Source organism: Grampus griseus (assembly GCF_964374135.1).
Source record: "Grampus griseus genome assembly, chromosome: 20".
NCBI classification, from domain to species: Eukaryota; Metazoa; Chordata; class Mammalia; order Artiodactyla; family Delphinidae; genus Grampus; species Grampus griseus.
In genome coordinates, this window is record NC_139014.1 from 12,295,200 (window position 1) to 12,320,961 (window position 25,762).

The 25,762-nt window shown below is 52.8% G+C and overlaps 1 protein-coding gene across 4 annotated transcripts in view; it reads right to left on the reverse strand.

Moving 5' to 3' along the window:
* Positions 1-25,762, reverse strand: part of CSNK1D (casein kinase 1 delta) — a 38,601-nt gene that overhangs the window by 389 nt on the left and 12,450 nt on the right. For 2 of the 4 annotated variants that reach the window (XM_082678125.1, XM_082678128.1), the window contains exons 3-9: positions 14,506-14,654; positions 14,025-14,253; positions 13,532-13,702; positions 12,908-13,056; positions 10,748-10,919; positions 10,022-10,161; positions 738-891 (exon numbers count right to left, since the gene is read on the reverse strand). In XM_082678125.1, the coding sequence (XP_082534251.1) occupies positions 802-891; positions 10,022-10,161; positions 10,748-10,919; positions 12,908-13,056; positions 13,532-13,702; positions 14,025-14,253; positions 14,506-14,654 (1,100 nt within the window). In that variant the 3' untranslated portion in view covers positions 738-801. Of the gene's footprint in view, positions 1-737; positions 892-3,671; positions 5,799-6,932; positions 6,998-10,021; positions 10,162-10,747; positions 10,920-12,907; positions 13,057-13,531; positions 13,703-14,024; positions 14,254-14,505; positions 14,655-25,762 lie in introns of those variants that run through there. The other 2 variants (XM_082678127.1, XM_082678126.1) reach the window with 2 other exon arrangements.

Below are 25,762 nucleotides of genomic sequence, written 5' to 3' on the forward strand. Positions count from 1 at the left end.
CCCCTCTTTGAGCGTCCAGTGGACAAAGGTCCCTCCTTCACCTCTGAAGGTTTGAGATAAACCTGCATGTGGGAGGCACCATCTCAGAAGGAATATCTTCCAGGAGCTGCAGGAGTTTTGCTCTACGTAGGGGCAGTATTCTAACTGTTCACCCCAAATCTCACTTTCTTAACAAATAGCCTGGTTATTTTTACAAAGTGGTTCTGGTCCTTGTCAGCCATGTCGGCCTTCTAAGCACTGCTGGTTCTGGACCCTGCCCTGATGGACCCCAAACGGCTCAGAGTGTTCACACAGCACCCTGGTGGCTGGCAGGGAAGGGGCCACGCTGCAGGGGTGTGTCCACTGAAGCTGAGATATACGTGTGGTTTCTGTTCACTGGTGTGTGTTTAAAGAAAATGATCTGCCTTTTTTTTTTTTTTTTTTTTTGCGGTACGCGGGCCTCTCACTGCCGCGGCCTTCCCCGTCGTGGAGCACAGGCTCCGGACGCGCAGGCTCAGCGGCCATGGCCCACGAGCCCAGCCGCTCTGCAGCATGTGGGATCCTCCCAGACCGGGGCACGAACCCGCGTCCCATGCCCCAGCAGGCGGACTCCCAACCACTGCGCCACCAGGGAAGCCCCTGCCTTTTGTTTATTCGCCCCTCAGTCACCGCATGTGGTCAGCACCCTGGGCTGGTATCTGCTCCCCATCCTCCTTGAACAGCCCCACTCAGCCTCACCCCGGGTACTTCACACCCACCTGCCCTTGTGGCCAGCGGCGGCCTGTGTGGCTGGGAGCCCGGTCAGAGGCCGCTGGGGCCGCCTCAGTAGGTGGTGCGTCGAGGGCGCTGGGGACGGCAGCAGGCACCCTGGCGGGCCGCGTGCAGCCGGAGAGATGCCACGTCCCTGCTTCTCTGCAACGAAAAGCAAGCGAGAGCTCACATCTTGGGTCTGCCCCAGAGATGTCGCCCCGAAGGGGCTGCTGTCTCCCTCCTCCATCTGTCCCTTGAGCTCTATGAGGGAGCCAGGCACCTGCCCACAGTCCCCTGCCCGGTCTGTCATCCTTTCTGTCCTTCCTTCCCCTCTGCCAGGGGCTTGGGCTGTGGGCAGTGCTAGCAGTCACAGGTGTCAAGTGGTAGCCCTGCATCCGCTGACCTCACCCCGTAATAAGGTGGGCCAGGCAGGGCCCCCAGGCCAGTCCCTGGGCAAAGCTGAGCCATAAGCGCCCCACTTGTTAGGTCTTAAAGGGCGAGAGCCCCACCTGTGGTCTCTGCAACCACCTACCTGAGCTGGAGGGAGGCAGGGAAAAGGATGCAAGTGGGCAGCCTGCTTGTGCCCTTCCCCCAGCCACCTCCCAGCCCTCATCACACCGCCCCCTTCTCTCCTGATATGAGCTTGGCCTGGCTGTCGCCAGTCATTCAGTTACCCTGGGTCTCCTGGAACCAGCTGTGGTGGTGACCAGGGCCTCAGTATCCCACGCTAGTACCCCCTCACTCTCACTCAAAGCTGCCTCATGCATCCCCCCTCCCTACTCGAGGACTGGCGACTCTCTACACGCATGCTCTGGGGACACTGTTCAGTGCTTCTGAGATGGTCAACGTGTGGGAGTTGCTCCGCTGGGGGTGGGACCCACAGCTGGTCTGGGGCTGGACCCATGCACCCCAGGGTGGACCTGAGGCCCCATGCCCACACAGCAGCGACACCAGCTGGTTAAAGCATCCAGGGGCTCTGCCAAGATTGGAGACTGATCCGCAGGGGCCCTGGGGGAGAAGGTGACCAGACCATCTTGACTGCCTAGTTTTCTGGTTCCAGACGTTTCCAACTGTGCCCAAGACACAGAGAAAAAAAACTTCCTGTCCTCAAAGTTGTGGCTGCCAAGAGTCCTAAGAGCAACTGACGACAGTTGTCATCAGTGCTCTGGCGTGGATGGGGCTGCCCCTAACCCTCTAGACGTCCCACTAAAGAAGACTCACACCCAGCATCCTGTGAAGACCCAGATGCCCGTGCTGAGCCCACTCTCATGGGCCCTTCAGCACCTCCTTGGAGGACACATACATAATCAGCCTAAATTGGGGGGTGGGGTACACGAGCCAGGCACCCTGGGCTGCTACCCCCACCCTGGCCAGACCTCGGGGCACCTGCCACCCTGTGCGGAGAACACCTTAGGACACGTGTGCAGGCCCCACGCTATGAGAGCCTGGCAGGAGGGCAGACCCCACCGTCAGTGGCTGCCTAAGGGTCCTGCCAATGGCAGTCTGGAAGGCAGCCACCTAGACCTGCAGGGCCCCCTCATGGTTCCCTAAAGGACACTCCCCTGTAACCCTAAACACCCTTACAGGTAATGACGCCAAGAGGTGTGCTGCTTCCAGAGCTCCCAGCAGATGGAGGCGGGGCGGGGGGCAGGGCAGGCAGCGGGAAGGGCAGGAGAGGTCCCCTCCCCCAACACAGGAGTTTCCAGGAGGGTCTTCAAGCACCACTCTCAGTGGTGATGGGGCCTGGGGGAGGGTGGGAGGTGGAGGCATGGGCCCGGAGCTTGCTCTCCTGAGCATGGAGCGTGCCACGCGCGTCAGGGGGTGAAGCTCTCTGTGTCAGGCAGACAGAGGTGGCAAGGGGGCTGGGGAGCAGGACAAGCAGGCTCTGAGCGAAAGATGACAGGGTCCCTGTCCTGCCTGTGGTCCACCTCCTGGCAGGAAAACAAGAGGTGGCTCATGGCTTGCCTCGTCACCATTTCAGCTGGGTCCAAATGTCAGCAGGCTGGGGTGGGGAACCCGCAAAGAAGAGCTCAGGCCCTTTTGGAACCTCAGGGACCACTGGCATAGCCATGGTGGCTTAGGAGGAGCAAAAGCAAGCTAGCAGCAGGTGGGAGATCCACCTGCCCCACCTGTTCCCCATGCATGTGGGTGGGGCCGCCAAGCTTTCCCTGCAACGCACGCAAGGCCAGCATGCTCAGCCCCAGGACAAGTGGGTGTGGACCAGGAAGTGGCTGATTACCACATATCCGTGGGAGCACATCTGTGGTCCCAGTTCAAGAGGGACGGACCTTCCCACTCTGCCAGCCCTGCAAGTCACCGTGGGCAGGAGAGCCTGCTGGGGACCATGCTTTCTCACTCAGCGCCATCTGGAGCTCCCAGGGGTAGGAACTTCTTAGGCTCCAACAACTCCAGAGGGAAGCGGAGGCCATGAGCCCAACAGATGGATGGATGATGTCCCCTTGCAGCCGCTGCCTTGATTAGAAAGGACAACACCCGGGGCATGGGGCATGCAAGGTGGTGTTCTCACTGGGATGGCGACTGCCAGGTCCAAGCCCCTGCGTCCCAGCAGGGGCCCACTAGCAGCCACTTCGAGCACCCACCACGGGCAGCAGGAACATGGCTACGTGTCAGCTACCGTGCTCTTCACTCCCCAGAAAACCCAAGGTGGGTGGAAGCACTTCTTTCCCATAAAGCTGGTTAAGGCAGGGGACTGGTATGTGCACATGGCCTGCACCGGCAACAACTCAGCCACATCCATGCCACGTCCCACAGGCTCATTCCACCTACTCCTGAGCAGCTTACAAAGTACACCAACAGGCTTCAAAAGGACAGACACGAATGCCCAGTCTCAGAAAATTAGTTTCAAATAGTTAATCTAAACAAATCAAAACTCAAACTGATGAAATAAAGACCACATGGCAGGGGCAGGGAATAAAGGTAGAAGTCGTCATGAATTTATTATTTACACGGTAGTTAAGGACACAAATACAGTGGTCATACAAAAGCGCAGTTCAGAGACTTGGCAACGGATACACAGGTTGATACAGACATTCCAACTATGTTTCCTGCAAGTCAGGATGGGGAGTTAAATAAGGGGGGAACACAACTGTCCACAACCACACTGCTGAGGACTGGGTCAGAGTCCACTTCTCAAATGCCATCTGGCAATTTCAGGTGGAAACCTGGATGCAGAATGTTGGGGCTGCGGCTGCTAACACCTTGCTGGGAAGGGGAAGCCCACCTCTGCAGAAGGCACTGGGCCACAATGAAAGCCCCCAACTCGCTCTGACCCACGCGAGCTCCCTCTGCACTCCCAGAAACACAGCCCGACCTGGCCAAGTGCCCACACCCCAAAACACTTACAGAGTAGCCAGCTCAGGAATCAGAAAGAAGTAAACAGCTGCGTTCTGTGCCATCAGCAGCAGTCAGGGCGTCCTAGGACCAGCATCCCCGTGCTGGGACTTTGGGGGCAGGAAGGGAAAACACAGACGTGGACACCTTTTAGGTGCTTATCTTCCTACGAGTGTCCCAGTTTCCAAACAGAACACACTGCAGGGGGATGATGCGAAGAAAGGTGAAAGTACCTATGAACATATATATTGCACCTCGTTTCCAGAGACGGGGGCTCCTGTCTACCGGCCACCACTACTACCTGCTGCCTCTGCTACTGCAAAGTGAGGGAGAGCGTCTCAGGAAACCACCTGGAGCTGGGCTGCCGCAGAAGGTCTTTCTGGGGAGATTCAGCCCTGCTCTGACTCTTGGCCTCTGTGGGGTCACTATGTCCCAGGGAAAGTCACAAAAGCGGGTGACCCTTCACCCTCCTGGACAATCAGGTCATCAGAGTCACCTGCTTCTTGGCACTTCAGAGTGGATTTCCTTGGGCTTGCTGGCCTTTCTGAGCAACGCTGGCACCCAGGGCAGATACCATGGCCCTTGGTTTTGAGCACATAGATATTAACACAGATTAAGGGCCAATCTGCACTGGTAATATTGACAGCCTACTTAGAAAATCTCCCAGATTCAAAAGCATTGAGGCAACCACCACCAAAATAATCACACACGACTCCACGGAGGGGCCCAAGTCTCTCAGTTTGAAATCCTCTCCCGAGGGATCAGCGACACGACGCGAAGCCACAGCTTCTGCAGTCTTCAGGCTCAGCTTCCTTCTCGCTGCGTCTGGGAAGGTCAGATCGGCGGGCTGCTCTGTGGGGAAGCACCCGCTGCGCCCATGCGTGTAGCCAGCACTTTCTAACTGCTCTGATGATTCAAGAATCCCAGCGGGTCTGCAGTGAGCAGGCATTTCAGTTTACGGTGGGGAAAGGAGCATGACAGCCAAAACCAGGTTAATGAGGTCACGAGACACACGGCACACACGGACACACACGTTACTTACACACGCGTATACACGTGATAGAATTTCTGATGAGAAAATCCCTTTTCCACAGTGACCACACAACAAACCACGAGACGCAGACCATGGAAACCCACGTGCTCTGCTCCCTGCCTCACTCCTTCTACACGAACTCCACATCAGTGCCTGCTTTAGAATTCTTTAAAGTCAGCATCTTCAAGACCGCAAAAACAGACATGAAAGAAACAATAAAGACAGATTTCTTCACACAGATTTAAGCCAATAATTTTTAGCAAAATGATACAAAACTGTCTTAACCAAGTAGAAGATCGGTAGTTACAGTAGACTCGGCAGGGACATGGGTGTGCCACCACAGAGGGGACTGAAAGGCTCTTGAATGGGAGTTTGATTCTCTCTGCAACCATCTCACTGCTTTAGTCCCAGCCCCGCTAGAACCAAGTTCATGGAGGCTCAGTGCAGCCCCTGGCGATGGCAGCGCTTGGAGTCTGTCCGGCTGGGTTTGTGTTTTGTTTCCCCCATGGGCGTCGCTGGGTGGGTGGCCTGGAGAGGTCCCGGTGTTAACATTTCGGTTCTAGACCGGGGGCGTGTCACTAGTAACAGAGTAGATCAGCCATGCATTGTCTGCCCTCAGCAAAAAGGAGAGTTCTCATCGGTGCACGACAGACTGCAGACCACTGGACGCCACCCGACCGGGAATCTGTCGGAGCCAAAGCACAGGAGAAGGTCAGCGTGAGGCCAGAGGAACGGAGCCGGTTGGCCTTGGGCAGAAAACACCAGTGACAGTGCCCTGGTGGGGAGGGGGCAAATGCCGCCTAGCCCCTCTGGACACGCGCACCCCCAGCTGCTCTGGAAGGTCCTTCGAGTCCGGGATACGTGCAGCAGAAAGAGTGACAGAAAGACGGGGAAGGAAGAGCCATGCAGGCAAGGAGGCTGTGGGGCCGCGAGCTCATGATCAGTCAGACCAGAGTCCAAGCGGGCAAGAGATGCTTGCTCCCAGCCCCCCTTCCTGGAAAGTAGCCTGGTGTTCCAAAAACAGGGACCAGGCCCCAAGCGGGCACTGGGACTCCACGTGGGGCAAGACGTGAAAAGCATTTCCCATCAAGATGTCCCCAAGAGTGCAGTCACGTTACAACTGCAGCTGGTCTCCCACCACAGCACCGAGTGGACAGAAGCTGCAAGCCCTCAGCCGGGAGGAGCCACAAGAGTTGCCACCAAGAGGGGAGCCTGGCTTGGATGCCCAGCCATGCACCAACGGCAGTGAGCGGGTGGCTGTGGCTGATGGGTGAATACAGACGAGAGCGTGGTGGACAAGATGCTAGGCAGAGACCAAGTTCAAAAAGAAAAACAAACGAGGAGGACAGAAATCAGTGCTAAAGGAAGAGAGATGACAAAGCCGGGACAGCAGGGACCATCAGGAGTGTCTCACGCAGCAAGAGTGCAAGAGCCCCTGCCAAGCGCGGCCCCCACAGCCAGCATGACACGACACACGTCCAGCGACCGACCTGGAACCACGCGGCCCCGAACCTTCTGAGGCCCCTGGGGCCACTGGAGCCGAGACTGGGCTCCTGCTCCCCACGCCGGCTCCCAACTGGAGACCACAGCAAAGGCCAAAGGCCAACAGACAGGATTCTGGGGTCACCCCAGACTGGACAGCCCACCACAGCTGCTCTAGAATCCACGTGAGGAGAGGACCTGGGCCAGGGGCCTTGCTCTACCTGGGGCACCTGGCATGCAAGCCCGACCCCCTGCGTGCTCCCTCAGGTCGGCGAGCGGGCGGCAGCTCCCACCCCGCCCGGCGCCTGCTGAGGAGCCCCGCCGTGAGCACACTCACCCAGTGCTGCCTTCCGACGGGGAGACGTGCAGCTACTTGCCGTGATGTTCGAAAGGAATGCTATTCTGAGGTGGGGGGAAAAGACAGCTGTTGGTAAGGGTTACGCTGGCCGGACCAGCACGTGAGGCCCTCCTGTTTCCGCAAGCACTGCCTCGCCTTGCCTCAACCAGGTCCATGACCACTGGCCAGGGCCGCTCGAGGGGACCCAGGGACACAGGAGCTCAGTCTCGCCTCTCGAGAGTGGCCCCTGGACATGCAGCCGCTGCTGCTCCTTGAGGACCGATCTGTCAATGGGGCCAACAAGGGAGACCCTTCCCAACTCTCACGTAGTAAGAAAACTGGATGCCCAGACGGCAGCCCCTCCATCAGCTCTCGGGACCAGCAGCTCCCCAAGGCCTGTGCTTGGCAGGTGGAGAGGACACCACCTCCCTGTGACTAAAGGACTGGACACATTTCCTCACTGACACAAGGAAGAGGACACGGTTGTGGACCTTACTTGGGGCGCAGGAATTAAAACGAGTAAGCCTGAAGGAAAAACTGGCACCACGGACCAGCATCACGTTCTACCAATAGCACTGGATGGAGGAGGCCCTCCTCACAAAGAGAAACATGACAAACAGGTTCACCCACCAGGAGCCCTTCAGTCTTCACATTATTCCAGCTGGAGAGGCCAGATTCGCAGGCCGGGGTCAGGGATGTGGGACTGTGGTCCCTGGAGAAGCACGTGGGGGCGAGGAGGAACGGCCAGGACAAGCAACACACATGTCACGCCCTCCCACCTCCAGCTGGACAGGGTCCGCAGGGCCCTCCCCCAAGCAGGCGGGCGGCTCTGGGCACTTCTGAGCTGAGGATGAGCTACTCCTTTGCACTCGGTGCATTGGCACAGGACGCAACCTCTCCTCTTCGAGCGGCAAAGAGGAAGTGGGTAGGAAGCAGCCCCCGCCGGGCCACAGGAAGGCCACTCTGTGCACACGTGGGTCTGTGCACACGTGGTGCCGCCCCCTGGACTGGTGTGTCACTGCCCCTACCTGCATCGTATCTTTGCGGGGGAGGGCGATGAATGGAGGCCACAGAGTTGTAAAAGCTGGAGCAACTCTGACCACGCCCTTGGTGGACAAGAGCCTTTCAGAGTCTCTTAGGAAGAGCGCCTGGAGGATGACCAGAAAAACCCAAAGGACCGAGCTGTCCCCAGGATGGAGGCCACCGGGGACACGCCCTCAGGGGCTTTGTCCTCAACATGAAGATCCTAAGGAAACCCCCAGGGTGACTAGAGTGCTTCTTTTGGGAGAGGATACCCCCAAATCGAATCTCTTCAGAGACTCCCCGCAGTGCTCAGGCCCACATGACACTTCTTCGTATGGAAAGCAGAGAGAGAACCAGAGAACAAAGACACGTGATTTTGAGGACAGACCCTGGAGCTGCGTGTGGTCAACGCTCATGGGTCGGTGGCCTGAGGGGTGGACACAAGCCGGAGAAGAGGCTAGACTAGGACCCATAACTACCCGGCACCCTCAGAACCCTCTACCTCTGCCGTTTCCCTCAACGATCCTCAGAGCAAAAGACATTTTCTTGTGTTAAAAAAAAAAAGTTAAGCCTGTCCCTTCCTTGGTCCTTGATGGCTGAGGTGTTCCAGGGCCCTCAGCCAGGCCCACTTGGCCAGGGGCAGCAAAACACCTCCCAGGACCTGCTCGCAGCTGCTGGCTCATGCGTTCCAGGGCTCATGGAAGAAACACGTTAAGCCCTTTCCGTGTCTTGTGGTCACAGAGGAGGGGTGTGGGGCCGGGAGCCCTAAGAGGCCCAATCTCATCACTCTGGCCAGACCCGCTGAGCCCCACAGTTCAAACGACCTGCGTCTTCAGCCTTTTTGAGAGAAAATTACCATATAAGAACCCATTTCTAGTAGAATTACTAGTAAATTAGAAGTGTTTGCTAAAAATACTATTTCACTTGATTAAAGAAAACTGGTCAGGAGCACTTCCTCTGCCTGGGCACACCTTGCTCCTCTGCCAGGAGACCAGCTGGACACCACAGGACCGAGGTTCTGGGCAATTCTCACAGACCCTGTGCCCTCCTGATCAACGTGCTCAATCCACCACATTCAGCAACAAGCTACACCTACTGCCCAGCAAGCACAGGGGGAGGGCAGGGCGCTAAATGTACACCTGAGGCATCGTGGTGAAGCAGACGGATGCTGCCCCAGTACCTGGCCAGGACCTGGGCTTCGGCCATTCCTGAACTCACCACCTGCCCACCCAGCAGACGCCACCGGGTAGTCCCGGCCCCCACAGGACCCCTGCCCACCCCCACTGCCCATGGGAGGAGACCCTGAAAGCTAGTTGAGGAAAAACGTCCGCAAGCAGGTAAAGAGCTGCTCTGCTGAGGGAGGCGCGTCAGTGAGACAGAAAAACAGCAAGGAAAGCCAGACGGGGAAGACGACGTGGGTGGAGGAGGCCCCGGGGCCAGGCCCTGCACCTCTGAGCACACTCGCCTTGCCAGAGAGAAGACAAACGTCAGAAGGGGCATCAGAAGACAGGAACGCACAGTACGTCGCCAAGTGCTGGGCATGACACTGCAGAGTGACCGCCGGCAATATGCCACGCCCCACCCCCCCCGGGTTCTCTGCTGGGGGAGCACCTGACCAACGAGAACAAGGACAGAGTCCCAAAGGCTGGAGGTGCCCACGACAAACGGCGTGAGCAGGCTGGCGTTTCCAGTCTACCCAGGGAAGACGGCCAAGCCTCCAAAGCTGGCTGGGGGCTGGGGGCCACACGGAGGGCAGCTGGAGAGAAAAGGTCCCGTGGCACATCCCAGCACAATTGCGGGGGGGGGGCTGGATGTAGAGCCCTTACCCCACAAAGCTTGTCACAGAGGCTCTCAACCAACGGGCCAAACTGCGAGGGGCACAACATTCCCCCAATGGTTAAAACACCCAAAAATGGGGAGAAAGGGAAGGCAGGAAAGAAGGAAAGCCTTCGAAACTATCATCCCACTCTGCCTGGAGCCCGTAAGACCAGACCAAACATGGAGAAGCCAGAGGCCTGCAGCGCCCAGCCTGGGTGAGATCAGGCGCCGGCCCGCGGGGCGCGTACCTGTGAGGTGGACATGCGGGAGGTATCTTGCCGGCCCGTGAGGTCGGACGAGGAGATGTTGACTGGGGCACCGCGGTGCAGCCGCATACTCACTTTCCGCTCTCTTTCCATGCCGGACACGGGCCTAGGAGAGGTGTTCGCTGGAGGAGAGGGAGACAGGGGCGAGTGTGAGGCCTCGGAATGCAGCCCCACGCTCCAGCACGGGGTCTCTCCTTGGGAACCACGTCTAACAAGGACCCTCGGCTGCCTCGGTGTCGGGCACAGGACAGGCTATTGTACCCTAAGACTAGGCCGGCACCACAGGCTCTGCTGATGCCCCGGGAGCGAAGCACCAGGTGTCCAGTGGGAGGGCAGCCGGGGCCTCTGCCTACAACGCTTGTCTCGACAGGCAAGGAAGAGGCTGGAGAGGTTTGTGGTGGAGGATGTCGTGCCATGAGAAGGACAAGAGGCAAAGCAACAGAGCTCACAGGGAACACAATCCTTCAAGAGGCCAACGTCTGGGAAACACATACCCGAAGGCACTGTCCCAGGGCGTTCCCTGGACTAACTTCGGAAATAAGAACTGGTCAGAGTAAGGATGCACATGTCTTCACCCATCAGGCACTCCTGCCTAGACCCCACGAGGTCACACACTGGAGTGTCCAGAGCAAGTGACACTCAAAACAGAACCCCCACTGCCTGCAGAGCAGGGGCCGGGGTGCAAGCTACAGCCCCGGGACCACTCACCAGTGTGTGAGGTAGGGGTGAGGGGGGTGGGAGGAGCCACCTCCTGTGTCCCCCTCAGCCGGCCCGAGGCCGTGGAAGGGAGGCCGCGTGTGGCTGGATTTCTGGAGTGTCTCAACCGCTCCTCTCGGTCCCGGCGTTCCCGCTCAGCATCGTCAGCCGCCCGGCTGGCTCCCTACAGAGGAAAGAGGGCGAGACCAGAACTGAACTGGGTTTGGTGAAAAACCACCTGAGGCACTTGGCTGCCACTCGAGAAAACACAGGGGCGTGTGGGACAGTCTGCCCGCAAAGCCGTCCACAGCCTCGCAGCAAGCCAGGCGCTCTTCCCTCTGGGTCCACGCATGGCCTGTCCCACAACCGTGGGAGAGCAGAACCAGGCTTCTCAGTCTCCTCTTCCCAGCACAGCAGAGGAAACCCCCACCCCATCGCCTCAGCACCCCCTCAGAACCCAGACACCAACGGCACCTCGCGGCCCTCTTCTCTGTGACCATTCACACGGGGATGGGAACCAGCCCAGGTCAGAGGTGGCCCAATGCGGCGACAGTTGGGGGAGTCTGCAAGGCAGGTGGGAGGGACAGCATTTGGTTGGCTGAGGGGTCCAACTGGAGCCCAGACGCCCGGGCCAGGCCCATGTCCTGTTGGTGCACTTGAAATAAGGAGGCCAGCAGCCAGGCTCATCCCGGGGGGCCATGTGGTGGGTACCGCCTAAGCTAAGCTAGTTACTCCCAGAACAAACAGCTAGTTACACTTTCAGTGAATATCACACCAGAAACACGGGGACATTTGATTTTAAGTGGTAACGCTAAGATACCTGCCCTAGTAGAGGTCACATCCTAATTACCAGCGCTGTAAGGCAAGAGTCTGAAAACTGCAGCCCACGGGCCAAATGCAGCCACACCTGATCCTGCAAATACGGTTTTCTTGGCACAGTCACACCCACTCACTGCCGCACTGCTTGGGCAGCTCTCCAGTTACAACACAGAGTTGAGTGGTCGCACCGCTGTGCTGACAGCAAAGTTAAAATTATTGACTGTCTGGTCCTTTACAGAAGAGATTTGCTGAGCCCCTCGGAGGGATGACAATGTTAGAACAAAGAACTTATTAAAGTGGCTCTGGCAGGAGGCCCACCCTGATGTCCAGACTCCAGTAACCTGCGGCACCACTCCCAAAGGCTGTCCTTCGAAGGCCATCCTAACAGAGGGGCCTGGCACCAGGATGGCATGGGCGAGGTCCAGGGCAGGCTGGCTCTGCGGGCTGGCCCCCGCTCTGGGAGGCTGCAGCCCCCCACCCCTACCTGGTCCCTGTGTGAACACCCCTGCACCTGTTAAGGTCATGGGACAAGGCTTCCTGTTTTGCACCCTCTGAAGAGGAGGCTCTGCTCCTCCATCAGATTTTGTCACCCTAGAAACCAGCCCATTTTTGTTTTAAGCTCATAGAACACATTTTTAATGAAAGAGAAAGTGGAAATCAAAAAAAAACTGGAATTCTGGCCGTAGTGTTGGAGATTAAACAAACTCACACAACAGATTCAGGGACAGGCGGCCTGTTTTAGAGAGGAAAACGAATTAAAGTTCAAGCCCCTCCACCCCCAGCCCCCGCAGTGTGCGTGCACACAACACAGGCTCACACTTAATGAACGAACTGGGTGACAAAGGAAATCAACTGTAAGTCTAGCTCATCACAAGGCCAAACGCAGACCTAACACACAGCGCCTCCCAGGCCACCCACCCCCTCGGAGGCCGGGCCTCGGCACAGCCTGGTAGGGGGAGGAGGAGGGAAGTCTTCACCCAACCCGGCGACAGCCACACCCCGTTGACAAGGAACTCACAAGCCAGAGCAGCCACAATGTCCTTAGGATGGATGATGATGATGATAAAATGACCTCAGCGTCCTAAGTAAGAACCTTGGTCTGGGCAGACCTGCACTGTGGACATACCTCAGGCCCAGGAACCTCACAGCCCCGTTGCAGCCTTGAGGTGCCTTCTTCACTTGCCAACAGGCATCTGGCTTCTCAGAACCCTGCGTGCTCCCCGTGTGGCAGCCATGCCTCCTGAAGCCCCACCCCGTGTAGCTCCCAGGAAGGGACGGCAGCAGCTAGTGGCCTTCTGCTGACCGGCATGCCCCTTCCACGCTGAGCAGTCAGTGAGCTGGGGGCGCACTTACGAATTTGAGCATGTTCCAGTCGAACACGTAGTCATAGGAGAAACCCTGGCGATGGAACAGGTTCCTGAAGAGCTGTCTCAGGTATGAGTAGTCAGGCTTATCGTCAAAACGCAAGGAACGGCAAAAATTCAGGTACGTGGCGAATTCAGCTGTAAAACACCATGAAACTCAGAGGTAACCGGCAGTACCCCTGACTGGGAGCCAGCATGGCGTCTGTCCACAAAACCCTTGACCACTCCCAGCCACCCAAACAGAGGGTGTGAAAGCTGGAACCTGAAACACCGAGCATGCTTTGAGGAAAGAGGCTGAGAAAACTGAGCACACAGAGCATAAAAGAGTTTCATCTGAGGCATTTATCACAGGGGCAGTCCCACAAAAACAAAAGGAAAACTCCCTGAGTTTTACGGCTCAGGAAGGTAGAGGAGTGCCAGGGACAGAAGGTTGAGGCCAGTTAAAGGGCAGGCCACCTGCTCACTCTTCACCTCCCCAACCATGCAGGACATCAGTGGGGCCTTAGCAGCCAGCCTCTGGGGGACTTCCCTGGTCCCTTTCCCAGAGCCTCACAGGCCCCCATCCTCCCACAGAAACACAGGGTTGGCTTGCTGTCCACCTGAGGACACTCACAAGGGTAGCCTTTACACAACACCTCAATGGGAGTGGACATCTTCTTCTCACTGATCCTCTCATACTTCTGCCTCTTGGTAGCAGCCTTCAGGCCCTGCCAGGGCAGCGAGCCCAGGTTGAAGTACATGAGCACGTAGCCCAGAGACTCCAGGTCGTCCCTTCGAGATTGTTCTGGGGAGAGAGGACAGTGGGTCAAAGCGGCAAACACCCCGCTTCCTGGGGATAAACTCAGAGCCACAGGGAAGGACACCTGGATTCCTTGTTTCAGCACAAGTGCCCCTGCTGTGCTGTTCAGAGACGCACCGCCACCTATCAGGAGGCCCCAACACGTGCCTGTCTCCCCACATCCCACAAGGTAAGGTCTCCAGGCCCGGACACCAGCCTCTGCTACAAAGGTTTGACGCCAGCCTCCACACCCAACATGCTAACCACCCTCAGGGCCCCCAGGACGCTGTAGGACAGCCGGGCCTGTGGCCGGGGCAGGAGGGCTCACCGATGCCGAGGTGAGTGTTGATGGAGGCATACCGCGCCGTCCCGGTGAGGTTCTTGTTCTCGCGGTAGGGGATGTGCTGGTGGGTGCGGGCGTCCCTGTACTTCTTGGCCAGCCCGAAGTCGATGATGTAGACCAGGTTGCCCTTCTTGCCTAGCCCCATGAGGAAGTTGTCCGGCTTCACGTCTCGGTGAATGAAGTTCTTCGAGTGAATGTACTCAATACGACTAATCTGCAGGTGGAGAAGCAAGGGTGAGAGGTTGAACCCCAGGCAGTAGCCTGGCGGAGGGAACCCGGGGAACTCAGGCCCACACGCAGATGCACGCTGCCCGCCAAGGGTCACTATCTTTCACAGTTAACGAGCTTCCATGTTCTCCCTGTGCACTAACAGCACAGCCCTGAAGGCCTCATCAGACTGATGAATCTAACCGAGCTTGTGCTGAGCACGCAGGCTGCCCTTCACTTGAGAAAAATGAAGTCTTACCATTTGGTCAGCAAGGAGCAGGACGGTTTTGAGACTGAACTTCCTAGAGCAAAAGTTGAAGAGGTCTTCCAGGCTGGGTCCTAACAGCTCCATCACCATGACGTTGTAGTCCCCCTCAGCCCCACACCACCGGATGGTGGGGATGCCCACTGCAAGAGAGCCCATGTCAGTCTGCCTCCCACGCACCTGCACTGAGGGCACCTGTGCCCACGACGCCAGCAGAGGACTGGGCAGGAGCAGTCAGAGGGTGGGAGGCCAACTTCACGGAAGGGGTGGGACAAGGGGCTCAGGAGGAGGAGCTGCGCTCCCTCCCATGCCCCCAGTCTTCCCGTAACTGACATCCTGCACCAGTGCGATGCTTAATTAGTGCTGATACACCGTCATTAACTAAGGTCCACACTATTCAGGTTTCCTCAGTTTTAACCTCATGCCTCCTGCTACTCCAGGACCTGTCTTGGACCCCACATGACATTTACTCACCACATCTCCTCTGGCTGCTCTTGGCCGGGATGGTCTCTCAGACTTCCCTGGTTTGAATGACCCCAATGGTTTGGAGGAGGGCTGGGCAGGGATGTGCAGACTGTCCCTCTGCTGGTTTGCCTGATTTTTTCTCGTTATTACTCTGGGCTTGGGGGAGGGAGACCACAGAGGGAAAGTGCCCTTCCCACCACATCCTGTCAGGGTCTGTGCTCTCAACACGACTCCTCACCGTGGCTGTGCCCTTAGTCACCTGGCTGAGGTGTGCCTGTCAGGTGTCTCTGCTGGGGAGTTCCTCTCTCTCCCCTTTCCATCCTGTTCTCTCTGCGGGGACGTCACCACGTGCAGCCCACACTTAAGGGGGGGTTTGGGCTCCCTCCCGGAGGGCACAGCCATTTATATATATGACTTGGAATGCTTCCACACAGATATGTCTCTTCTCCCCGTTTACTTATTCGGTATGTTTTCCTATCAGTACGGACCCATGAGTGTCTATTTTATACTCTGGTCTGTACTCCAACGCTATGTCACTCATTCTGTTGCTCCAAGCATCCCAGCCTTTGTTGCTCCTCCGTGGCTCCTGTGGCCCTTTAACACCCCATCACTGCAGGCTCTGTTTGTTTTGAGCACTGCCTTCCTTTCTGGCACTATAAGATCCTAAACAGGGCTTCCCTGGTGGCGCAGTGGTTGAGGGTCCGCCTGCCGATGCAGGGGACACGGGTTCGTGTCCCGGTCCGGGAGGATCCCGCATGCCGCGGAGCGGCTGGGCCCGTGAGCCATGGCCGCTGGGCCTGCGCGTCCGGAGCCTGTGCTCCGCAGTGGGAGAGGCCACAGCAGTGAGAGGCCCGCGTACCTCAAAAACAAACAAACAAACAAAAAAACCAAAAAAAAAAAAAAAAAAGGATCCTAAACAGTTTTAGTTTTGATATCAACGGGGCAAGTTTTCATTTTAAAATACATTTGCACATCACGTGAGAACAAATTTAACAAATCGATAGGTTATAAGGCATAATGTAACAAAAGCCTGTGGCCCACCACACAGACCAGGGACATTCCCAGTAATTGCATCTACTTTTACTCCCCTTTCCTCCCACACCTGCACCCCCCAGACAACAAATACACAGGACTGTACCCCTTCCTTGTTTTTAGTAAAGTGAGAGTGTGAGCTATGAAATACTCCACTTGGAGAGGACAGCACTTCATCTATTCTTCCCTCATCTGCACTGTTTAGGGTTGCTTTCCCCATTATAAACAGTGCTGCTAAATACATTCTTATGTATGTCCGCTGGTGAAAATTCTCACATGTGAAATTCTTGTTCTTAGCTAGTTTCTCCAGGTATAGACCTAGAAACACAGGGTACAAATTATCTGACTATACAAGATAATGTCAAACTGCTTTCCAAAATAAATAACCCACTTTACAACCCCACCACAAATGAATGAGTTCCCGCTGGATGCAAGGTCTCGTCAGAGCTCTTAATTTCTATCAGTCAAGTGGTAGATGTAAAATGGTGTCTCACTGAACTCTCAATTTGGATCTTTTTTCATTATTTATTGGCATTACATGTTTCCTCTTCTCTAAAATGTCTATGCATATCTTTGTCATTTTTTTTCTATCAGGGTGTTTTTTTCCTATTTATAGCAGTTCTTTTATAAATTCTGGCTATTAAACTATTATCTTTTTTATGTGAGGAAAATAACTTTTCTCAGTTAATGACATGTTTTTTATTTTCTTTTGGAGTCTTTTGATGAGAAGAGATACTAAATTTTAACAAACATGAATGTATCAATCTTTTCTTTTAAGAGTAATGTGTTTGGTATCTTACATAAGACACCCTTCCCAAACTCAGTCAGAAAGAGATGCTTATTATATTAAGAGTACTTCTACTTCCAGCCAAGATGGAGTAATGGGGACCCAATTTACCCTCACATCCACAATAACCAAGAAGAGAAAAGAGAACAAAGAACATACAGAAAGACATAGGTTTTCTAAGACGCTGAACATGAGGCAATGAATGACACTGACACCTGAGACACGATGAGCCCAGACTGCCCAAGTCCTGCCTGAGAGTGTGAGCAGAGAAGCAAAAACTGAGCAGATGAAAGTAGCATCGTCTCATAACTAAGCTGAGGAAGAATCTGAGGATCATTAAAATACCCAGCACACAAGAGGGTAATTCAGTGTCTGGCATCCAAAGATTACCAGATATGCCAGGAAGCAGAAAACGTGATCCACATTGAGATCAACAGAAACTGAGTTAGAATCACTAGAGAAGGGCAATAAAAGTTACTATAAACTATAACTGTATTCCATGTCAAAAGAAGTTAAACAAAGGCACAACATGACAGAGATATAAAAGACCCAAATCGGGCTTCCCTGGTGGCACAGTGGTTGAGAGTCCGCCTGACGATGCAGGGGACACAGGTTCGTGCCCCGGTCCAGGAGGATCCTACATGCCGCAGAGCGGCTGGGCCCGTGAGCCATGGCCGCTGAGCCTGCGCGTCTGGAGCCTGTGCTCCGCAACGGGAGAGGCCACAACAGTGAGAGGCCCGTGTACCGCAAAAAAAAAAAAAAAAGACCCAAATCTAGGGACTTCCCTGGCTGTCCAGTGGTTAACACTCCACGCTTCCAATGCAGGGGGTGTGGGTTTGATCCCTGGTTAGAGAACTAAAATTCCACATGCCGCGTGGTGCAGCCAAAAAAAAGAAAAGAAAAGACCCAAATTTAACTTTCAAAGATGAAAACTACAAAGTCTAAGAGGAAAACTACACTGGGTGTGTGATTAACAGCAGACCAGACACTGTAGGAGAAAAAACTCGTGAACTTGAAGGCACAGCAGTAGAAACTACTGGAAAAGCCAACACGAGCTTCAGAGCTGTGGGACAACATCAAGGTACCCGCCGTCTGTAACTGGAGGAGAGAGGGGAGGAGGGGGACAGAGGACACACTGAAAGAAAGAGCTGAGAAAAACGACCCACAGATTCAGAAAACTCAACAGGCCCCAAGCATAAGTACCATAAAGAGCACAACATTGACATAGCTGACAGTCAAATTGCTCACTAGTGATAATACGAACACCTTGAAAGCAGCCAGAGAAAAAAGACATGTTAGAGCACAGTGGAGGAACATCTTCCAAGTGCTGAGAAAAGAACTGGCAATCTGCCGAAAAACACCTCAGCAGAGACAAAATGAAGACATTTTCAGATACAAAAAGTGTGACGAATCAATCACCAGCACTGTGACATATGTAAAAGGATGTCCTTCAGGCAGGAGGCAAATGATGCCACATGGAAGTCTGGGCCTACAAAAAGGAATGAAGGGGCTTCCCTGGTGGCGCAGTGGTTAAGAGTCTGCCTGCCGATGCATGGGACACGGGTTCGTGCCCCGGTCCGGGAGGATCCCACATGCCACGGAGCGGCTGGGCCCGTGAGCCATGGCCGCTGAGCCTGCGCGTCCAGAGCCTGTGCTCCGCAACGGGGGAGGCCACAACAGTGAGAGGCCTGCGTACCGCAAAAAAAAAAAACAAACAAAAAAACCCAATAAGAAAAAGGAATGAAAAGCAATGAAAAGAACAACATAAGTACATAAAAAATTATTTAAATTTAAAAGATATGACTGCTTAAACAAAAATAACAACGCACTGCAATACTTACAACATGTAAATATAAACACATGACACCATCACGCAGGCAGGTGGGCAGGTGGAAGCCCACAAGGTCAGGTTCCTCTGCATCCTGCTAAAGAGATGACAGACCCTAACCCAACCACTAAAGTAACAACAGAGAGATAGTGACAGAATTCAACAAAGGAGATCATCACAAGAAAAATCATTAAGAAATGTAAAAAATACTTGATTAATCCAAAATAAGGTAAAAAAGGAGGGAAATGAAACAAAGACCAGATGAGACAAAAACTAACAGCAAACCCAATCCTGTCATTAATCACACTGAATGTAAACACCGCAGGTAAGGCACACTTTCTCAGATTAGACAGAAAAGAAAGGACCAGCTATACTGCCCTGCCCACACCAAACACCCTTCAGATACAACTAGGTCACAAGGAGGACAGTGTATCACACCAACATCAGATAAGAGAGCAGAAGGGCTATGTCAGCATCAGACACAGCAGAATGTGTAGAGGAGTACTTCCAGGGATATTACCAGTCATCTCACAGTGATAAAGGCACTGACTGATCAAGAAAACATTATTCTAAACATTCACACAGCTAACAAGAGAGCTTCAAAATACATGAGGCAATACTGCAAAGAGACAGAGACAAATCCACAATCTTACTAGAGACGTCAATCATCCCTCTCAGTAGATCACACTTTTTTTCTCAGGTACGCAAGGGGCATTTATCAAGACAAACCACATTCTTGACATAAAACAATAAAGCTAAAAAGGATTCAAGTTATACAATGTATGTTCTCAGAAGACAGTGGAATTCAATTAGAAATAAACAACAGCTCTCTGTAAAATCCCCAAATATCTGGAAGCTAAATAATACAGTTCAAAATAACCCATGGATCAAGGAAGAAATCAAAAGGGGAATCAGCATCTGAACTACATGAAAATGAAAACTTATCAGGATTTGAGATGCTGCTATGGTAGGGGGAAAATTTATAGCCGCGAAATGTCTATACTACAGAAAACAGATCAATGATCTCAGCTTCCACCTTAAGAAAATACTTAATTAAACCCTAAGCAAACAGAAGTGAAATAAAAGATCACAGCAGAAACTAATGAAACAGAAAACAGAGAAACAACAGAGAAAATGACAGAGACCAAAGCTGTTTCTCTGAGAAGATTGTTGATAAATCTCTAATCAGACTGATCAGGGAAAAAATAGAGAAGGCACAAATTACCAACATCAAGAATGAGAGGGAACTCCCTGGCGGTCCAGTGGTTAGGACTCTGAGCTTTCACTGCCGAGGGCCCAGGTTCGATCGCTGGTCAGGGGAACTAAGATCCCACAAGCCGCATGGCGCGGCCAGGGAAAAAAAAAAAAAAAGAATGAGAGGTAACATCACTGGATTCTACAAATATTAGAAGTCTAGTAGGGAAATGTTATAAACAGCTTTATGCCAATACATTCAATAACTTAGATAAAACAAACAAGTTATTTGAAAGACTCAAACCACCAAAGCCCTTGTATGCTGCTGGTGGGAACTAAGTACAAGCAGTCTGGCAGTTTCTTAAAGAGGAAAAACATTCGCTTACTTTTGGTTCAGCCATTCCACTCCAAGTCACTTACTCAGGAGAGAAAGAAATGAACGTCCATATGAATATCTACACAAAAGTTCATAGCAGCTTTGTGTGGAGTACCTGAAACCTGGAACCAACCCAAATGAACAGGTGCAGGGACAAAGAAACTACCCACACAAGGGAGTACTTCTCAGCAATAAAAAGGAGTAGCCATTGATACACACACAAAATCTCAGAAAAAGAACACACAGTACTACTCCCTGCACAGGAAACTTTGGGAAATGCAAACTAACCTATAGCGACAGAAGCAGATGACAGAGGGCGGGGGTAGAGGAACCACAAAAGGACCCAACAAACTTGAAGGGCGATGGATGTGTTCGCCGCCTTGATTATGGCAATGGTTTCATGAGAGGACACAGGCAAAACTTCTCAAATCACACACTCAAAACACATGCAGTTTGATTCACCTCAATAACGCTGATTTAAACAAATCAAAATGTTTTAGTCTTCCTCTTCACACTGAAGTCACCTGATCCACCTGAAAGTGGAGTTTGGGGTGAGGGGAGGCAGGACTCCCAGAGACCTCAGCACCGCGTGTTCACAAGGCCCCCCACACTGACCGTAACACCTCTTCCTCTGAAGTCAGAGTTCTGTGGCCACGAGGGTCTTTGTGTCCGGAGTGTGGGTGGCACAACACTGCAGGTGACCACACGTGACACTCCAAAGATGGACACAGTCCACACTCACATTTCCCCAACTGCATGTCCAGTAACGTCCTTCAGGCTAGTCCCCCTGCCCAGGGTACAATCTAGGACCATGCACCACCATGTTTAAGTCTAGAACAGTTTTTCAATCTTTCATCACAGAGACATATTTGAAGAGTTCAGGTCAATTTTGAACTGTCCTAAATTTGATTTGCCTGATTGCTGGTTCTGATCACCTGTCAGATGGAAATCTGCCAGATTTCTCCACCAAAAGGTACTTTTCTCTGTTATTGTAAGGTTTTTTTGGCCGCAATGCGGCAAACGTGGGATCTCAGTTCCCCAACCTGGGATTGAACCTGGGCCCTCAGCAGTGAAAGAGCAGTCCTAACAACTAGGCCGCCGGGGAATTCCCGTCTTTGTTATTAATAAGTAATCTGTGGATGAAGCTTTGAGGGTAGTGTCAATACTTAAGTTGTACGTTTGCATCCACCTTTGATTATCGTCTAAACCAATCAATAATAAGTGCCCACAAAGTGGTGACTTTCCATTTCTGATTGTTCCTTCTGCTTCTCTGTGAAGCTTAATGTGTGTGTGTGTGTGTCATCGTGGACTCAAGAATTCTCCTCCCCTCCTCCATGTGTTATGTAAATTTAAGGATTATTTGTTCTAGTTCTGTGAAAAATGTCATGGGTAATTTGATAGGGACCACATTCACTCTGTAGATTGCTTTGGGTAGTATGGCCATTTTAATGATATTCATTCTTCCAATCCAAGAGCATGGTATATCTTTCCATTTCTTTAAATCATCTTCAATTTCCTTTATCAACGTTTTACAGTTCTCAGCATATAAGTCTTTCACCTTCCTTGGTTACTTATAAAGTATAAGTATTTTATACTTTTTGATGTAATTTTAAAAGGGGTTGTCTTTTTACCTTCCCTTTCTGATATTTCATTGTTGGTGTAAAGAAATGCAACAGATTTCTGTATGCTACTCTTAGATCCTGCTACCCTTCTGAATTCGTTATCATTTCTAGCAGTCTTTGTGTGGAGTCCATATATAGAGTTTTTTATATATATACATATGTATGTATGTAGTATCATGTCATCTGCACATAATGACAATTTTACCTCTTCCCTATCAATCTGGATATCTTTTATTTCTTTTTCTTGTCCAACTACCGTGGCTAGGACTTCCAATACTATATTGAACAGAAATGGTGAGAGTTTCCTCCACGTGCTATAATCCGTTGTTCATTTTGAGGCTTCAACTGTCCCAAATTGGGGCAACAGATGCCACTTCAAGCTCTCTCCCGTGTCCTGTGGACTCATGCCCGTCAGTGTCCGAGCACTTCTTTCCTTTCAGCCACATGCTCCAGATTCGCCTTCCTTCTTCCTGCCTCGCCCTGGAATCTGGGCTCCTCTCGGTGGGGAGTGATACTAGAAGCCCAGCACCCAATTGGGTGCTGGGTCGTCACTAGCGCTTTCTGTGAGTGTGGCATTTGCACCTCAGTCAACCTGGCCCTTCGCTGCTCTGCGGATCCATCAGCCTGTCCCTGGGAGGAGAGCCCTGCTGGACTCTGACTGGAATCCCCTGAGCAGCTCTGGGAGACATCTTGCCGAGTCTTCCTCTCCATGAACAGAATATCTCCACTTGCTTGAATCCTCATCAGCGTTCTCCAATGAAGTTTAAAAATTTTCTGCATGCAGGTCACACCTGGCTTAGGATTTATTCCTCTATACTTACAGTACTTTAAGAATGAAACTTTGGCTTCTAGACTCCTCTGGGGCCAGCAGCCACCTGACCAGGGATCTGGGCTCCGCTACTGTGGGCTCTGTGTCCAAGAGCTGCTTGCAGGCAGCTGTTCCAAGGAGCCAGCAGAGCTGCTGTGCGGTACTGGCACCTCAAAGTGGGTCACCATGCACCTGGTTCAGCTTCCTATCCACGACCACTGGGGTCACACTTGGCCTACAAGTGGATGTCTTTGAGCCCCAGAGTCAGCTGCACACAGAGGGCTTCCAGAGCTTGAAGGAGGGAGACGCAGTGGAGTTGACCTTTCAGAAGTCCCCCAAGGGCCTGGAGTCTCTCCAGTTACCAGTCATGGTGGGTGTTCTGTGTGGGGAGTGAGAAGCACCAGAGGGCAGAATTGAGCCACAGTGGGTGGTGCTTTTCGCGATCACAAGATTTGAGGAACACAGTGGCAAAAGCAGGGAAAGGGTGGGTAGGGGCACTGCCACCCCTATCACGGCATCCACCCACTTCCCTCTTGGCAGGGGGAGGGGTGAGACAGAGGAACCCCAACCATGCTCCATGCAAGTGCTCGAGGGCATGGGGGAAATCCCTCCAGAACCTGCTTACTTATCGGTCTCCACCCCCAAATTTCCAGCTTTTGAAAGTGGCCAGGATAGGGAAGTGTTTTCCTTTTAAAGGCTATGTAATAATAACACTTCCTGTGTCAGAGTGAGAAGACTGAGCACAAGACCAAAGCACAAACCACTGCTCTCTGGGAGAGTCTCTCAGGGCTGAGGCAGGGCTTCCCCTCCTCCTGACCCACTCTTGGGACAGGACGCCAGGCTGAGAGCACAGGCAAAGGGGTGGCTGGCGACAGCTGCAGACCTGCTACCCAGCCCCCTCCCCCCTGCAGCCAGCACCACTTGTTTACTGCTCCTTGGGGTTCCATCCCCAAGGTGCAAGTGACCCATCTTCTGCATTTTAACTTTCTCCTTGATAGAAACGTTCTGTGTGTTTTAGTCTCAGGAAGTGCACTCTCAAGCCCTTGAGCAATCCTAGGCAGAAGGCAGTGGCTCCAGGACTGCACAGGAGTATCTTTTGATGTTCTGTTACCAAGGAGAACAATGTTTTGGAGGGCAGAGCCTACTGAACCACCTCACTTTTCCTGATCAGAGGTGGCTTGTGTGTGTGTCCTCTTGAACCCCTCCACCTTCAATGTTCCACAGGAGACAAGGTTTTAACTGCTGCCCCATGACTTGACCTCCTCCTACTGGAAGGCTGGAAATCAGCCTGAACAGGAAACATGCTGTGGACAGGTCAGGACAGGCAGACCCAGGTGCCGGGGCCAAGAGGAAGGCACGGCTGGGTGAGGGATTCCAGTGCCGGATCTCCAACCCCAGGCATAGACTTGCTTCATTTCCCTGATCCTTCATTAGGGTTCCTGTGTATCCATAAGAAAAGGGTTCAAAGGGTACCTCTGCACCCACCCCAAGCTGCCAGCTGGCCAGATGAAGCAAAGACCAAAATCCTTAAGCTTTAACAGGGGGTTTCTTGCCCCGGCTTCTCGAGACCACAGGCAAGGGCTTCTCTCTAGTGCCTGGTGCCAGCATCCTGCCCGCAGTAGCAACGGTCAGTGTTGCAGCAGCTGAAGGACAAAGGGCTCAGTTCACAGGATGGGACTCGTGTTGTTGGAATGGGGTGGACACACTAGAGCACACGGGTTGGGGGGACGTATGTCTGATGCCGGGTTCTGTCACCCCAGCTGCTGCCCTTCTAGTTACTGGAGGCTTCATAGGACTTCATGAGCCATTGATCTGAAAATGAACGCTAGGTAGCCTAGTTGGTGTAAATATAATGTGTTGGTCTTTTTCCATGTTCTTCTGGGGTTTCACTGTTTACAAACTTCCTACTGTATTCAAAGAACAGTCAGACAAAAGGTTGTGCACCAGGCAAAGGATCTGAAACATAAACTTGGGGAGGGCCCCACTCAAAATAGGGGTCCTGAGCCATCCTTTCTTTCGTGCCCCCTTCCCCCATTTCAGACCAAACCTTTTGTCCTAAAACTTGACTCCTACTCTACTCCCTCCTCCACCCCCAACCCCCCAGAAGCCCACACACCTGTACATTTAGTTTGTGTGGTGTCTCTACAACTCTTAAATGATTTGTGCAAAAGTGCTGAAGCAGGTAGAAACACTCCATCCCTTGTTCCCAACTCCAAGTCAAGACTGTTCCTTGACATGATTCACGACAAACACACTGCTGTAATTGGATGGATCAAACCTACTTTAATCTCAAATCCCAGGGTAGGGACTTCCCTCGTGGTCCAGTGGTTAAGAATCCGCACTTCCAATGCAGGGGACCCGGGCTCTATCCCTGGTTAGGGAACTAGATCCTGCATACCACAACTAAAAGATTCCACACGCCGCAACTAAAAGATCCCGCATGCGGCAATGAGGATCCCACGTGCCACAACTAAGACCCAGAGCAGCCGAATAAATAAATAAAGTAAGTATTAAAAAAAAATCTTTGGGTAAAGAAAAGCAAGGGGGCCCTTCTATGTAGAAAGTGAGGTTGGGAGAGCAAGCAGGGGAAGATGAATGTATCTCCGAAGTCACTCAGGAGCTTCTGTGCAAGCCCAAGAAATTTCTGTCAAAGTGGCCACATGATTGTTTAACAGGAAACAGAAATATAACTCCATGCTCACGGCTAGACACCAAAGCTTTGTTTGAAATGTTGAATTTACGAGGAAGGAGGAGTCTGTCCTCTCCTGTTCCCCTCCCCTTGCTCCTGAACTACAGGAGACTAAGCCCTGGGGCCTGGAGAACGAAGACTCAGTGGCTGACTCTGCCATGCCAGCACTTCCTTTCCCACTAGCCAAGTCCTGTCACACATGTTGGCCCTTTCCCTCCCTTTTCCCTGTCAAATGCAATGAATAAAGACTTACTCATACTGAGGGGAAAAAAGAATTACATTTCCTAACTGACCGTTATCGGTGTAATGAAAGGAACTGATTTTACCCTTTGATCTTAAGCTATCTGGCTCAATGCTCTAACTTGTCTTGTGGGTTTCCTATGTAGGAAGTTAAATCATGCACAAATAAGTTTTATTTCTTCCTTCTCCAACCTTTAAATTTTAAAATTC